The 15,574-nt window shown below is 37.0% G+C and overlaps 1 protein-coding gene across 1 annotated transcript in view; it reads left to right on the forward strand.

Moving 5' to 3' along the window:
* Positions 1 to 15,574, forward strand: part of LOC149791007 (neurobeachin-like protein 1) — a 225,434-nt gene that overhangs the window by 73,563 nt on the left and 136,297 nt on the right. The window contains exons 16-17 of the mRNA XM_089972877.1: positions 218 to 354; positions 10,001 to 10,133. Coding sequence (XP_089829003.1) covers positions 218 to 354; positions 10,001 to 10,133 — 270 coding nt within the window. The remainder of the gene's footprint in view (positions 1 to 217; positions 355 to 10,000; positions 10,134 to 15,574) is intronic.

Here is a 15,574-nt window from a genome sequence, read left to right on the forward strand (position 1 = left end):
GAGGGAGCAGGCTTATATCCCTAACGTTAATGTGATCGGGTAAGTATTCTCGGAGAAACATAATTTACTAAAAATTTGCTTTCCTTGGCTTGTTTAGAATGGTGTTCAAAGTTCTGTATTTTTCAACTTTCATTTACTGACCTCTATTTTTCTTTTTCGCTTATTGATCACTCTTAATGTATTTGCATGAAAGTTATATTTTACTGATCTTTTTCAGGGAATTTCACTGCCAGGGATTAGAAAATGGCCTGGTTCCTGTTTATCTTTCCATACTTGGTTGTGTCTTGACACTGATGTAGACAGTAGTGTTCATAATTTGCAGCCTAGTCAGCTCTATAGGAGACAGTTGTACAGGTACCAGTCTACACATCTTTTCAGAGCATATCAGACCTCACACTACAGCACATTAGAAAACATTAGAAATGACCGCCAAATTTATTTTTTGCGAAAATCTTCTAATCTGCACCAGTGACCACAGTTTTGTGAATTGTGTATTCTAGTATCGCTTTGTGACTAAATGAGTTAGCCTGCTGGAGTTCATAACCTTTGTTTTTATTGAATTTACAATGCTTTTTTTAAAGATGCTTACCTTTAACTTTGATATGTGAATATGTTTTCAGTCATCAAAGTTAAATTGACATACCTTAGCAATCAAATTTTAGGTATGATATCCACAGAAGAATTCAAAAAGAAAAGTTAACATTACAGATGCAATACTACTTGACTCTTTAAAAATCGACTCATTACACACATGTATATTTTGGTGGGAAAATCATATCAGCACATGCTTTGGTTAGTTCCATGTGTCTGGATTATGTTCTATCAATTTGTCTTGAGTGGGCCATATCATTAGAGAGTTGGAGTTCACTTTAAAGAGAACTTAGAACAAGAAACTTTGGCAATTTGGGTCTTAATATGACACACCCTCCCCCTTATTGTCATGTGCAGGGTGCATGTTTTCATGTTGAAATTACTGTGTTTTATTATGCCCTTGCGATATATATATATATATATATATATATATATATATATATATATATATATATATATATATATATATATATATGGAGCAGTAATATTGTATTACCCATGTCTGTCTATCGTATCACCCAATATCTTGTCTTGTCCATCAGTAATATTGTATTACCCATGTCTGTCCATCGTATCACCCAATATCTTGTCATGTCCATCAGTAATATTGTATTACCCATGTCTTTCCATCGTATCACCCAATATCTTGTCTTGTCCATCAGTAATATTGTATTACCCATGTCTGTCCATCATATCACCCAATATCTTGTCATGTCCATCAGTAATATTGTATTACCCATGTCTGTCCATCGTATCACCCAATATCTTGTCTTGTCCATCATATCACCCAATATCTTGTCATGTCCGTCATGTATTTCATTCAGCTTAGTAAGGACTTAATGGATTCAAATCAAATTTGGTTTGAAGATTTCCATCAAGAAGACGTATAATTATAATTAAATTTTTGCCAGATTCTGATATTACCGAATCATGGCCCATGTAGATCAACTTAGAATTATTTCACTTTGTTCTCTGCTTTGTAACTTTTGGTGGATATCATGAATACAAAATTAAATTTGTTTTGATGCTTTATGATAAAAGGACCTATGTTTGGTTTGATTTGTACCATTTTCTAGTAAATTTCTATGAAGTTATGACTCCTGTTTGTAAAAATTGTGTCTTTCATTTGCATCATAATGGTCAGGGCTTCCATGTCATTCAGACACATTTCATGCTTTTCAAATAGTTTGTGGCCGGGTCACAAAGTCATTAAAAGATCCAAACTAATTTAATGGATTAATATCAATTGAACATTGGGGGCCCTGAGTGGCTGAGTGGTCTAAAGCGCTCACCGTTACGGATCACTGCCATTTCACCTCTGTCTGCATGGGTTCGAATCTTGGGTTCAGCCAATGTGGGTACGTGAGAAAGCTTGCCAGTAGCTTCTTGTGGGTCAGTGGTTCTTTCTGGGGTTTTCCCGGGTTCTTCCTCCACCATTAATACTGGCCGCCATGTATAGCCTATATTGTGCTGAAAAATGGCATTAAACCCTACAACAACAACATAAATCAATTAAACATTGCGCAGTCACAAATGAAAACCCAAAAATTAAAAAAATCAGAATTGTTTTTTTTTAGCAATGTAAAAATGTCCCTCTATGGGCACAGACAAATAACACTGGACAACAAATTTTTACAAAAGTCATGTTACTGAAATAAAATTAGTCAATTCTTATCAATTTTTATGTGCTGAACACGAATATGACAGTCAAATTGCAAAATTGGCTCTAGTTTTTTTGTAATCTGCAAGAAATTAATGTTTACATAACGAAATGCATTCCAATAGTAAAAGGTTAGCTGTAATAGCCTACCTATAAAAAATCAAGTCATTGACTACATCTTAGATTTCTTCGCCTGTCTCTTGTACAGCTGTTCAGGAGCATCTCTGAGGAGTGTCCAGCAGTAGTCAGCCAGCATTGTAGTGGACCATTTTCCCTGGTATCTTTGTTCCATTGTTGCGATATCTTGATGAAAACGTTCGCCGTGTTCATCACTAACAATACCACAGTTGCTAGGAAAGAAATCCAAATGGGAATGAAGGAAGTGAATCTTTAGAGACATATTGCAGCCAAGTTTCTTATACTTCATCAACATGTCTTCTACTAGTTCCTTATAGTTTTCTACCCTAACATTTCCGAGGAAGTTTGTAGAAACTAGGCGAAAAGCATTCCATGCTTGTTTCGCGTCACCTTCCAGCAAGTTGTTGAACCGGTCATCTTTGAAAAGCTCTCGAATCTGAGGACCCACAAAAACTCCCTCTTTAATCTTTGCTTCGCTGAGTCGAGGGAATTTTTCATGCAGGTATCGGAATGCTGGCAAAGTCCGGTCAATGGCTTTCACGAAGTTCTTCATCAAACCTAGTTTGATGTGAAGGGGTGGTAGCAAGATTTTCTGAGCCTCAACCAGAGCTGGGTGTTGGATATTCTTCTCTCCAATGGCTACATTCTGCCTGTGAGTCCATTCCTTCCTCATGTAGTGCATTTCCCTTGCTCGGCTATCCCACTCGCATAAGAAACACATGTATTTTGTATATCCTTGCTGCAGTCCCATTAAAAGGGCAACTACCTTCAAATCACCACAGAGGTGCCAGCTGTACTTGTTATACTCAATGGAATTCAGTAGCTGCCTTAAGTTATCGTATGTCTCTTTCATGTGGACAGCATACGCTACTGGAATAGATGGAAGAATGTTTCCATTGTGCAAAAGCACAGCCTTGAGACTCAGTTTCGAAGAGTCCACAAATAGTCTTCATTCTTGTGGGTCATGAGTGATTTTTAAAGCATTCATGAGGCCCTCAATATCGGAACAGAATATCAGATTACTTTCCTTTCTGAAGAAAGGCTCCAATTGCTGGTGGCGCTTTTGATATGCAGTAATTGTGACATCTTCTTCTAGAAGATTCCATTGTTGGAGTCTTGATCCTAGCAATTCTGCCTTGTTCTTTGATAAGTCCAAATCACGAATCAGGTCATTTAGTTCTTCCTGTGTTATTCTGTGTGGGGTTGATGATGCACCACAGTGAAAATCTGGATCACTGCATGCTGATGGACCAGGAGAAGAACAGGTCGACTCACCTTTGTCTTCGTCAGATGAATCAAGAGAATATTCTGCTGGAGGTTCTGGAATAGGAAGTCCCTCACCATGTGGAACTGGTCTCAATGCAGACGGAATGTTTGGGTAGACTATTCTCGACTTCTTTCGCTTCGTTATTCCGCCGGAAAGAGGAGGAACCAAGCAGAAGTAACAGTCATTTAGGTGGTTGCTTGGCTCTCTCCACACCATTGGGACTGCAAACGGCATTGATGACCTTTTGCAATTCAACCACTGTGAAAGCTGTGTTGTACATGTAGCACAGCATATATGCGGAGCCCAAGGCTTGTCTTGGTCACCAACCTTGCATCCGAAGTAAAGATGATATGCCTTCTTCACTTGAGAATTGATACTTTTCTTCTGGTTGGCAAATGTCACTTCCCCACAAATATAGCAAAAATTGTCCGCGGTATTAACACACTTTCGAGGCATTACTGTTCTTTATTGTACGTAAATGGATAAAATAATAAGTTTTATGTAACAGTAGCTTGAACTGTCTCGCACAACGTCTAAAATATTTTAAATGCTGAACCTATCTGATTGGGCTTTATATAGTACACTGCTTACGTCAGCTTCAGCAGCTGCCTGGCATTAGTATAATAGGCCTACACATGTATAGTACACTGCTGACGTCAACTTACTTCAGCAGCCGCATGGCATTAGTATTGCATTACATCAGAAAATGATGCAATCAACTGTGGATGATGTGAGCATGATGGTATTATGCAATGTTACATCATTATTCCGGATGTTGCTGCAGTCCTACTGGAGAAATTTACACAGTGAAACATAGAAAATGAGGTATATGAATATCTTCAAAACGAGAGCCAATACAAATTTTTCACGGTTATATTCGTGTTCGGCACACCAAAATACTACAGATTAGGGCCTTTTCAAGTCAGTAATGATTTCACTGTTGACCAGTGTAATTCATTTTCCCATAAACTGTGATGTTAATGTTTAGCCAAATTATTAATGTCATAAGCAAATCACGCTTACATCTCATGAGTCATCTATCCAAGGAAAGTTTTAAAATGATGAAAAAGTTAAACTGCTTACCCCATTGCTGACCAAAATTTGCACATGGATGCCCACTATAGAAAACCAGCTAGGTGAGATCTCATGGTTACTAATGTGTAAAAATTACAGGCTTCTTCTGAATAATTATATTACTTTTTTCTTGTAAATATTTTCAGCGAATCAGTTACCTTCATTCTTTTAAATACAGTATTTACTATAGTATCACAGATAGGCTGGTTCTGTATTTACTATAGGATTACACATAAGCTGGTTTTGTAGCTCGTAATATAATTAATTGCCTGTGACCATAAATGGGAATATGATTCAATTTAGAATGCTACATGTTTTCATGGCACAAGTTTACAGAAGTGTTCATAAAAAAACTGTACGATTACTGTTATTATACTCTGTAATACTATTGTACTTGAAAGCATACAATTATTTATGAATACTTTGAGGTTTATAAACATAGTGCCAAAATTGATCTTGTTCATCTTGTTGCATTCTCATGTGATATGTTCTGGTAACCAAAATTTCAACTTGGAAATACAGTGTGGATTTTATAACCAGCAGATAGATCTTTAAAAAACTAAAAGAACAAAAAAAAGATGACATGTCTACCCCGTCTGGTTCAAACGTTATGGATAATGCAGCGATTTTCCACAAATTTGTCAAAATTGCATAAATGGTCCATAGTTCCATGTCATCATACAGAGGAATCATGGTTCATATTCCATGTCATCAGACAGAGGAGTCATGGTCCATATTCCATGTCATCATGCAGAGAAATCATGGTTCATACTCCATGTCATCATGCAGAAGAATCATGATCCATATTCCATGTCATCATACAGAGGAATCATGGTCCATATTCCATGTCATCATACAGAGGAATCATGGTTCATACTCCATGTCATCATGCAGAGGAATCTTGGTCCATATTCCATGTCATCATGCAGAGGAATCTTGGTCCATATTCCATGTCATCATACAGAGGAATCATGGTCCATATTCCATGTCATCATACAGAAGAATCATGGTCCATATTCCATGTCATCATACAGAGGAATCATGGTTCATACTCCATGTCATCATGCAGAGGAATCATGGTTCATACTCCATGTCATCATACAGAGGAGTCATGGTCCATATTCCATGTCATCATTCAGAGGAATCATGGTCCATATTTCATGTCATCATACAGAGGAATCATGGTCCATATTCCATGTCATCATACAGAGGAGTCATGGTTCATACTCCATGTCATCATGCAGAGGAATCATGGTCCATATTCCATGTCATCATTCAGAGGAGTCATGGTCCATATTCCATGTCATCATACAGAGGAATCATGGTTCATACTCCATGTTATCATACAGAGGAATCATGGTTCATACTCCATGTCATCATACAGAGGAATCATGGTCCATATTCCATGTCATCATACAGAAGAATCATGGTCCATATTCCATGTCATCATACAGAGGAATCATGGTTCATACTCCATGTCATCATGCAGAGGAATCATGGTCCATATTCCATGTCATCATACAGAGGAATCATGGTTCATATTTCATGTCACCATACAGAAGTGTCATAGTCCATATTCCATGTCATCATACAGAGGAATCATGGTTCATATTCCATGTCATCATACAGAGGAATCATGGTTCATACTCCATGTCATCATACAGAAAAGTCATAGTCCATATTCCTTGTCATCATACAGAGGAATCATGGTTCATATTCCATGTCATCATACAGAGGAATCATGGTTCATAATCCATGTCATCATGCAGAGGAATTGTGGTTCATATTTCATGTCATCATACAGAGGAATCATGGTCCATATTCCATGTCATCATATAGAAGAGTCATGGTCCATATTCCATGTTATCATACAGAGGATTCATGGTTCATATTCCATGTCATCATACAGAGGAATCATGGTCCATATTCCATGTCATCATACAGAGGAGTCATGGTCCATATTCCATGTCATCATTCAGAGGAATCATGGTCCATATTCCATGTCATCATACAGAGGAGTCATGGTCCATATTCCATGTCATCATAGAGGAATCATGGTTCATACTCCATGTCATCATGCACAGAAATCATGGTCCATATTCCATGTCATCATACAGAGGAGTCATGGTCCATATTCCATGTCATCATACAGAGGAATCATGGTTCATACTCCATGTCATCATGCAGAGGAGTCATGGTTCATATTCAATGTCATCATACAGAGGAATCATGGTTCGTACTCCATGTCATCATACAGAGGAATCATGGTCCATATTCCATGTCATCATACAGAGGAGTCATGGTCCATATTCCATGTCATCATTCAGAGGAATCATGGTCCATATTCCATGTCATCATACAGAGGAGTCATGGTCCATATTCCATGTCATCATAGAGGAATCATGGTTCATACTCCATGTCATCATGCACAGAAATCATGGTCCATATTCCATGTCATCATACAGAGGAGTCATGGTCCATATTCCATGTCATCATACAGAGGAATCATGGTTCATACTCCATGTCATCATGCAGAGGAGTCATGGTTCATATTCAATGTCATCATACAGAGGAATCATGGTTCGTACTCCATGTCATCATACAGAGGAATCATGGTCCATATTCCATGTCATCATACAGAGGAATCATGGTCCATATTCCATGTCATCATACAGTGGAGTCATGGTCCATAACATGGTCCATATTCCATGTCATTATACAGAAGGGTCATGGTCCATATTCTATTTCATCATTGAGTTGTCATGGTACATATTCCATGTCATACAGAAGAGCCATGGTCCATATTCCATGTAATCATACAGAAGTGTCATGATCCATATTCCATGTCATCATACAGAGGAAGCATGGTCCATATTCCATGTCATCATACAGAGAAATCATGGTCCATATTCCATGTCATCATACAGAGGATTCATGGTTCATATTCCATGTCATCATACAGAGGAATCATGGTTCATACTCCATGTCATGATACAGATTAATCATTGTCCATACTCCATGTCATATTACAGAGGAGTCATGGTTCATATTCCATGTCATCATGCAGAGGAATCATGGCTCATTTTCCATGTCATCATACAGAGGAATCATGGTTCATATTCCATGTCATCATACAGAGGAAGCATGGTCCATATTCCATGTCATCATACAGAGAAATCATGGTCCATATTCCATGTCATCATACAGAGGATTCATGGTTCATATTCCATGTCATCATACAGAGGAATCATGGTTCATATTCCATGTCATGATACAGATTAATCATTGTCCATACTCCATGTCATATTACAGAGGATTCATGGTTCATACTCCATGTCATCATACAGAGGAATCATGGCTCATAAGCCATGTCATCATACAGATGAATCATGGTTCATATTCCATGTCATCATACAGAGGAATCATGGTTCATTCTGCATGTCATCATACAGAGGAATCATGGCTCATATTCCATGTCATCATACAGAGGAATCATGGTTCAATCTCCATGTCATGATACAGATTAATCATTGTCCATACTCCATGTCATATTGCAGAGGATTCATGGTTCATATTCCATGTCATCATGCAGAGGAATCATGGTTCATATTTCATGTCACCATGGAGAGAAATCATGGTTCATTCTGCATGTCATCATACAGAGGAATCATGGTTCGTATTCCATGTCATCATACAGAGGAATCATGGTTCATTCTGCATGTCATCATACAGAGGAATCATGGCTCATATTCCATGTCATCATACAGAGAAATCATGGTTCATTCTGCATGTCATCATACAGAGGAATCATGTTTCATATTACATGTCATCATACAGAGGAATCATGGTTCATTCTGCATGTCATCATACAGAGGAATCATGGTTCATATTCCATGTCATCATACAGAGGAATCATGGTTCATTCTGCATGTCATCATACAGAGGAATCATGGCTCATATTCCATGTCATCATACAGAGGAATCATGGTTCATATTCCATGTCATCATTCAGAGGAATCATGGTTCATACTACATGTCATCATGCAGAGGAATCATGGTTCATATTCCATGTCATCATACAGAGGAATCATGGTTCATATTCCATGTCATCATACAAAGGAATCATGGTTCAATCTCCATGTCATCATACAGAGGAATCATGGTTCATACTCCATGTCATCATACAGAGGAATCATGGTTCATACTCCATGTCATCATACAGAGGAATCATGGTTCATACTCCATGTCATCATACAAAGGAATCATGGTTCAATCTCCATGTCATCATGCAGAGGAATCATGGTTCATATTCTATGTCATCATACGAAGGAATCATGGTTCATACTCCATGTCATCATACAGAATAATCATGGCTCATGACCATATTGTATGTTATGATACAAAGGAATCATGGTTCAATCTCCATGTCATCATACAGAGGAATCATTGCTCATGACCATATTCCATGTTATCATACAGATGAGTCACATTTTCGTGTCATCATATAGAGGATTCATGGTCCATGAATAGCCATCTTCTCCTAACTTTGGATTCCCAACATTCTTTTTATGACTATGGAGAAATCTTATAATGATCAGGGTTCTTAACAGTGCATTCATTACTAATAAGCAGAGTTCCATAGACATTTTGTAGGTTCATGTCAGTGGTTAATAAGGGAGTAATGAGCCTTCATTGGTGTTCATGTTCAGACTTTTTGTTACCGAACAGACCATTTACTACCGTCATGACAGCCTTTTGTGTCATCATCACTAAACTCTATACCACTTTATGTTAGATCATCTGTCTGTTTCAAGTACAAATATGGCACATTTTTTATCAACACTTTATAGCTGGTACTGATTTTTGTCAAAATTGCAGGGCAAAAGCACAGCATAAGTATCAGATTTTAAACTGTGTTGTTATTGGCATAGACACCAATTTTAAGGTTTTGTATTTCACTCAGTTTCTCTGACATTGTTCCATGTGCAGTCATAAAATATCATCCCCATTTTTATCATGGAAGGTACCGCTTACTACAGGCAAAAGAAGGTAGCTGTGACCTACTTTGTACTCTCTAGTGACTTTGCTGGACATTTGGAATACGAGAAGGCATGGTTTTCTAATGAAACCTGGCCATGCATTGATTAATTTTAATTCTGTAAAAATATGTTGTAGGCTGAGTTTGAATGTATATGCTTCACTTGGTGTCTTTAAATATTTGGAGGTTTCTCACTGCAGCTAATACATCAGTTCTTTCTTGTCTCCTTTAGCTTTGCATCCAGTTCAGGTTGTGGATTTGAGGCCTTCTTTACAGTGGAGAAAGATTTGGTCATAGCAGTGTACAATAGAAAGGAATTCAGTGCCCTTACTGTTCCTGACCTTGACCTTTGTGATTCACATTGGGTGAGTATGATTCTTTATAATTGGCTTAGGTCAGCAATTTAGTATCATGGCCATTTATCACTTTTGTCTTTATTGTTGGTGTTGTAGGGTTTAACAACATTTTTCAGCACACGATAGGCTATACATGGCGGCCAGTATTAATGGTGGAGGAAGAACCCGGAAAAACCCCGGAAAGAACCACCGACCTACGAGAAGCTACTGGCAAGCTTTCTCACATACCAACATTAGCCAAATCTGAGACTCGAACCCACGCAGACAGAGGTGAGATGGCAGTGATCCGTAACGGAGAGCACTTTAGACCACTCGGCCACTCAGGGCCCCACTTCTGTCTTTGTGATTTGTTATGGCTAAATCACCTTCATTCAGCAAACAGTAAGGTAAATATAATTCTGAATTCTTTGACTTACAGTTCACATTTTACTGGCATAGATCCAGTATTTATATTTAGCTTAAAACCACATTTATGTTTTTGTTTCTTTTTTGCACCTTGAAAACTTGGAAAATTGTATTTATCATCTAAAGATGTACATACTGACAAGTCACTGTACTTCTTAAAATTTTCTTTGACCTGTTCTTCCATTTTTACTTGGAGCATATATTATAACTCAGTAGTCTTAAACTAAATAATAGAAAAGAGCAAAAACCAACAAGTTTTATAAAATTCAAGAAATAACTTATTTCCCTAGAATACAAAGTGAAAATTTAAAAAGAGCTTTCAGTATTGTAAATTAAACCCCAAATAGTCCAAAAGTTTTATTTGAATAAATAATTTCTCGCAAATCAAATAATGAACACAACAATAAGATGAATATGAAGATGTACATATTAACTAATTACTGCCTTTCCATAATTTATATTTTTGCCCTTTTTACCTTGCAGCAAAATGCAGTGTATAGCATAATCTTGTGAACACATCTAGTACCCCAGTTTTTGATGGATGAGTGTGCCAAATAGTTGTGCTCTGATCATTTTTGTAAGAATCATTGCCCATTTTAACTCAACTGTTGGATGCAAAGTATCACTGAATTTTGTGAATGCAACTACTCCTGCATTTTTTATACTGTTGTGAAACTTTCTACAAATTGTAATGATCATTGGACTTGTGCAACTCTGTACAGATTGTAATGGCCATTGGACTGCTGTGAAACTCTGTACATATTGTAATGGCCATTGGACTGCTGTGAAACTACATATAGTAATGATCATTGGAGTGCTGTGAAACTCTGTACATATTGTAATGGTTATTTGGACTGCTGTGAATCTCTGTACATAGTGTAATGATCGTTTGGACTGCTGTGAATCTCTGTACATATTGAAATGATCATTGGACTGCTATGCAGTTCTGTACATATTGTAATGAGCATTGGACTGCTGTGAATCTGTACACATTGTAATGGTCATTGGACTGCTGTGAAACTACATACAGTAATGGTCATTGGACTGCTGTGAAACTACATACAGTAATGATCATTTGGACTGCTGTGAAACTATATATTGTAAAGGTCATTGGACTGCTGTGAAACTACATATGTTAATGGTCGTTGGACTGCTGTGAATCTATGTACATAGTGTAATGATTATTTGGACTGCTGTGAATCTGTGTACATAGTGTAATGATCATTGAACTGCTGTGAATCTCTGTACATATTGAAATGATAATTGGACCGCTGTGAAACTGTACACATTGTAATGGTCATTGGACTGCTGTGAATCTATGTACATAGTGTAATGATCATTTGGACTGCTGTGAATCTCTGTACATATTGAAATGATCATTGGACTGATGTGAAACTGTACACATTGGACTGCTGTGAAACTACATACAGTAATGGTCATTTGGACTGCTATGAAACTGTACATATTGTATTGGTCATTGGACTGCTGTGAAACTACACATATTTTAATGATCATTTGGACTATTGTGAAACTGTACATATTGTAATGATCATTGGACTGCTGTGAAACTGTATATATTGTAATGATCATTTGGACTGCTTTGAATCTCTGTACATATTGTAATAATCATTGGACTGCTCTGAAACTACATATAGTAATTAATGATCATTGGACTGCTGTGAAACTCTGTACATATTGTAATAATCATTTGCACTGCTGTGAATCACTGTACATATTGTAATAATCATTGGATTGCTGTGAAACTATATATAGTAATGATCATTGGACTTCTGTGAAACTCTGTACATATTGCAATGTGGGTATGTGAGAAAGCTTGCCAGTAGCTTCTCATGGGTCGGTGGTTCTTTCCGGGGTTTTCCCGGGTTCTTCCTCCACCATTAATACTGGCCGCCATGTATAGCCTATCGTGTGCTGAAAAATGGCGTTAAACCCTACAACAGCAACAGCAGCTGTACATATTGTAATGATCATTTGGACTGCTGTGAATCTGTACATATTGTAATAATCATTTGGACTGCTGTGAATCACTGTACCTATTGTAATAATCATTGGACTCCTGTGAAACTATACATGTTGTAATAATCATTGGACTGCTGTGAAACTGTACATATTGTAATGATCATTGGACTGCTGTGAATCTCTGTACATATTGTAATGTTCATTGGACTGATGAGAAACTGTACATATTGTAATGGTCATTGGACTGCTGTGAAACTTTGCTTAATGGTCATCATCAGAAGATATGTTGACTAATTGATCATTGTTTGGCTTGACTAAATTTCCATTTGTAGGGCTTAACACTATTTTTCGTCTCATGATGGACCATACATGGCATCTAGTATATTTGGTAGAGGAATAACCTGGGAAGAACCACTGACCCACTGAAAGCTATGCTAATCATAGTACTCACAATATTTGCAGGAGAGTTGTGTCCAATATTTTACACTATATTCATTTCTATCTTGGTGGCAGGGGTATTGGTACAATGTGGGAATAGTGGAGGCATATTTATATGAATAACTTGCTCAACATTTCTCAAGTATTGTCTTTCTGAGGGTGTTGGGGGCATGGCAGAAGATATTTCCTCATGTTAATGTTATCCATTATTGCATTTTGAAGGAGAAAAGAATTCTTTTTCATGACTTGTATGGACCAACATTTTATTGTGAAGATAACTTTTGTCTGAATTTATTTTCATCATGATAATTATTTTTTTGCACTAATTTATAAGACTACTGAAAGCTTAGTATGTGTGAGCTTGGTAAATGTTGATTACATTGTGGTTTACAATTGATAAATGATATCATCAGAAACCTAACTTTTTCAAAATGTATGAGCCAAAATTAGCATTTCTCAGACAACAAAACTTAGTATTACTTTGCTTCTGCTGGACAGTATCATTTGGAACTCTCCATCATATTTCAGACTTGTGATCTTGATTATAGATTCCACATAACAAAGCTGAGATCATTGATTGACTAAAGACTAAAGTGTCCCACTTAAGTGGCTTATGGGAAGACTAATTCTCAGTTGGTGAGCAACAGTTTTCAATTTATGAAACACTGTGCTGACAAAGTGTTTCAAAAGATATCAGGCAGTATTTCTGAAGACTGGGATAGCAACAGTGATTGTATAATATGATGTTCTTCAGAATTCGTCCAAAATGAGGGATGTTGTTTCTTTTCTCACTGACTTCTCAATCTTACTTTTTCATATTTAGAGAAGGAAGCACGGCTTGGTATCCAAATTAGAGGTCCACTTTCAGAAAGATAATAGATCATTTGACACACTCAAAGCTGCCAACCCTCATGATTTTAGTTTGAATTTCACGACTTTTTCAGCGATCCACAGATTCACGCTGCATGCAAAAAAATCATGAATTCCCCAATTCTTAATTATTTAAAATCTTTAATAAAAAAACCCATATCCCAGTAAGCACGAGTCGTGATATCGGCAGTTGCTGAAATGGTCTGGTACTACTGGTTGTGATATTAGTGGAACTATAGCTGATTGGTACAGTTGGCCTGGTAGCAAGCATTTGAGCGTATTTTAATCTATATGACTGTATAAGAGTAGTTTTACAAATGCTCTTGAGAGAAACTGGGGCCTAACCGAAATTTTGCACAGTGCATGCACTGCAAACACTGATTTAAATTACCATTTGTCATTGCATCTAGAAAATGTCTTCACCAACAAGGAAAGAGAAATTTATTGCACAAAAAGTGAAGTTTAGTTTGGAATGTACAAAAAATTGGCTGTGCATTCAGCCATCACACACAGACATACATCATGCTTTTTGCGTGCAGTGTGCCACAAATTTTAGCATTGGACATGGTGGCAGAGATGATGTGAGGAAGCACATTGTAGCAAAAAACAAATAGAGGTTGGGAAAATTAAGGACTTGTATCAGATTTCAGCTCTGGAATATTTTAAGCCATCGATGGAAGATCTGCAAGCTACCAAAGCTGAAGCATTGTTTGTGAGTTTTCTTGTTGAACACAATCTACCTATATCAGCTGGAGACCATGCTAAACATATGTTCTGACAAATATTCCTGGACTCAAAGATTGCTTGATGAATTCATGTCAAAATTCACTGATTTTTATCCATATTTTCACTAATTGTGGGCCTGGATGGTTGGCAGCTATGCACACTCAGAGGCAAACCTAGATGAAACACTGGCATTAATGAGTGTTGCAACAAGATTCAACATTGTACACAATATTTTTGAAAACATACTGTAATAAATCATGGATACAGATTTTGGATTGTAATTTTCTACAATTATTAAGTTATATTGCTTCTACCCAAGTTATAAGTGAACCTTATTAAAATTGTATAGTTTGTATGCAATAAGTAGAGTTTCCTATGAAAATAAGGGTGGGGATAGTTGGTATGCAATAAGTAAAGAGTTTCCTATGAAAATAAGGGTGGGGATAGTTTGTATGCAATAAGTAAAGAGTTTCCTATGAAAATAAGGGTGGGGATAGCTTGTATGCAGTAAGTAAAGAGTTTCCTATGAAAATAAGGGTGGGGATAGCTTGTATGCAATAAGTAAAGAGTTTCCTATGAAAATAAGGGTGGGGATAGTTTGTATGCAATAAGTAGAGTTTCCTATGAAAATAAGGGTGGGGATAGTTTGTATGCAATAAGTAGAGTTTCCTATGAAAGTAAGGGTGGGGATAGTTTGTATGCAATAAGTAAAGAGTTTCCTATGAAAATAAGGGTGGGGATAGTTTGTATGCAATAAGTAAAGAGTTTCCTATGAAAATAAGGGTGGGGATAGTTTGTATGCAATAAGTAAAGAGTTTCCTATGAAAATAAGGGTGGGGATAGCTTGTATGCAGTAAGTAAAGAGTTTCCTATGAAAATAAGGGTGGGGATAGCTTGTATGCAATAAGTAAAGAGTTTCCTATGAAAATAAGGGTGAGGATAGCTTGTATGCAATAAGTAAAGAGTTTCCTATGAACATAAGGGTGGGGATAGCTTGTATGCAATAAGTAAAGAGTTTCCTATGAACATGA

Source organism: Sinohyriopsis cumingii, chromosome 10 (assembly GCF_028554795.1).
Source record: "Sinohyriopsis cumingii isolate HCF-2022 chromosome 10, ASM2855479v2, whole genome shotgun sequence".
Classification (NCBI taxonomy): domain Eukaryota; kingdom Metazoa; phylum Mollusca; class Bivalvia; order Unionida; family Unionidae; genus Sinohyriopsis; species Sinohyriopsis cumingii.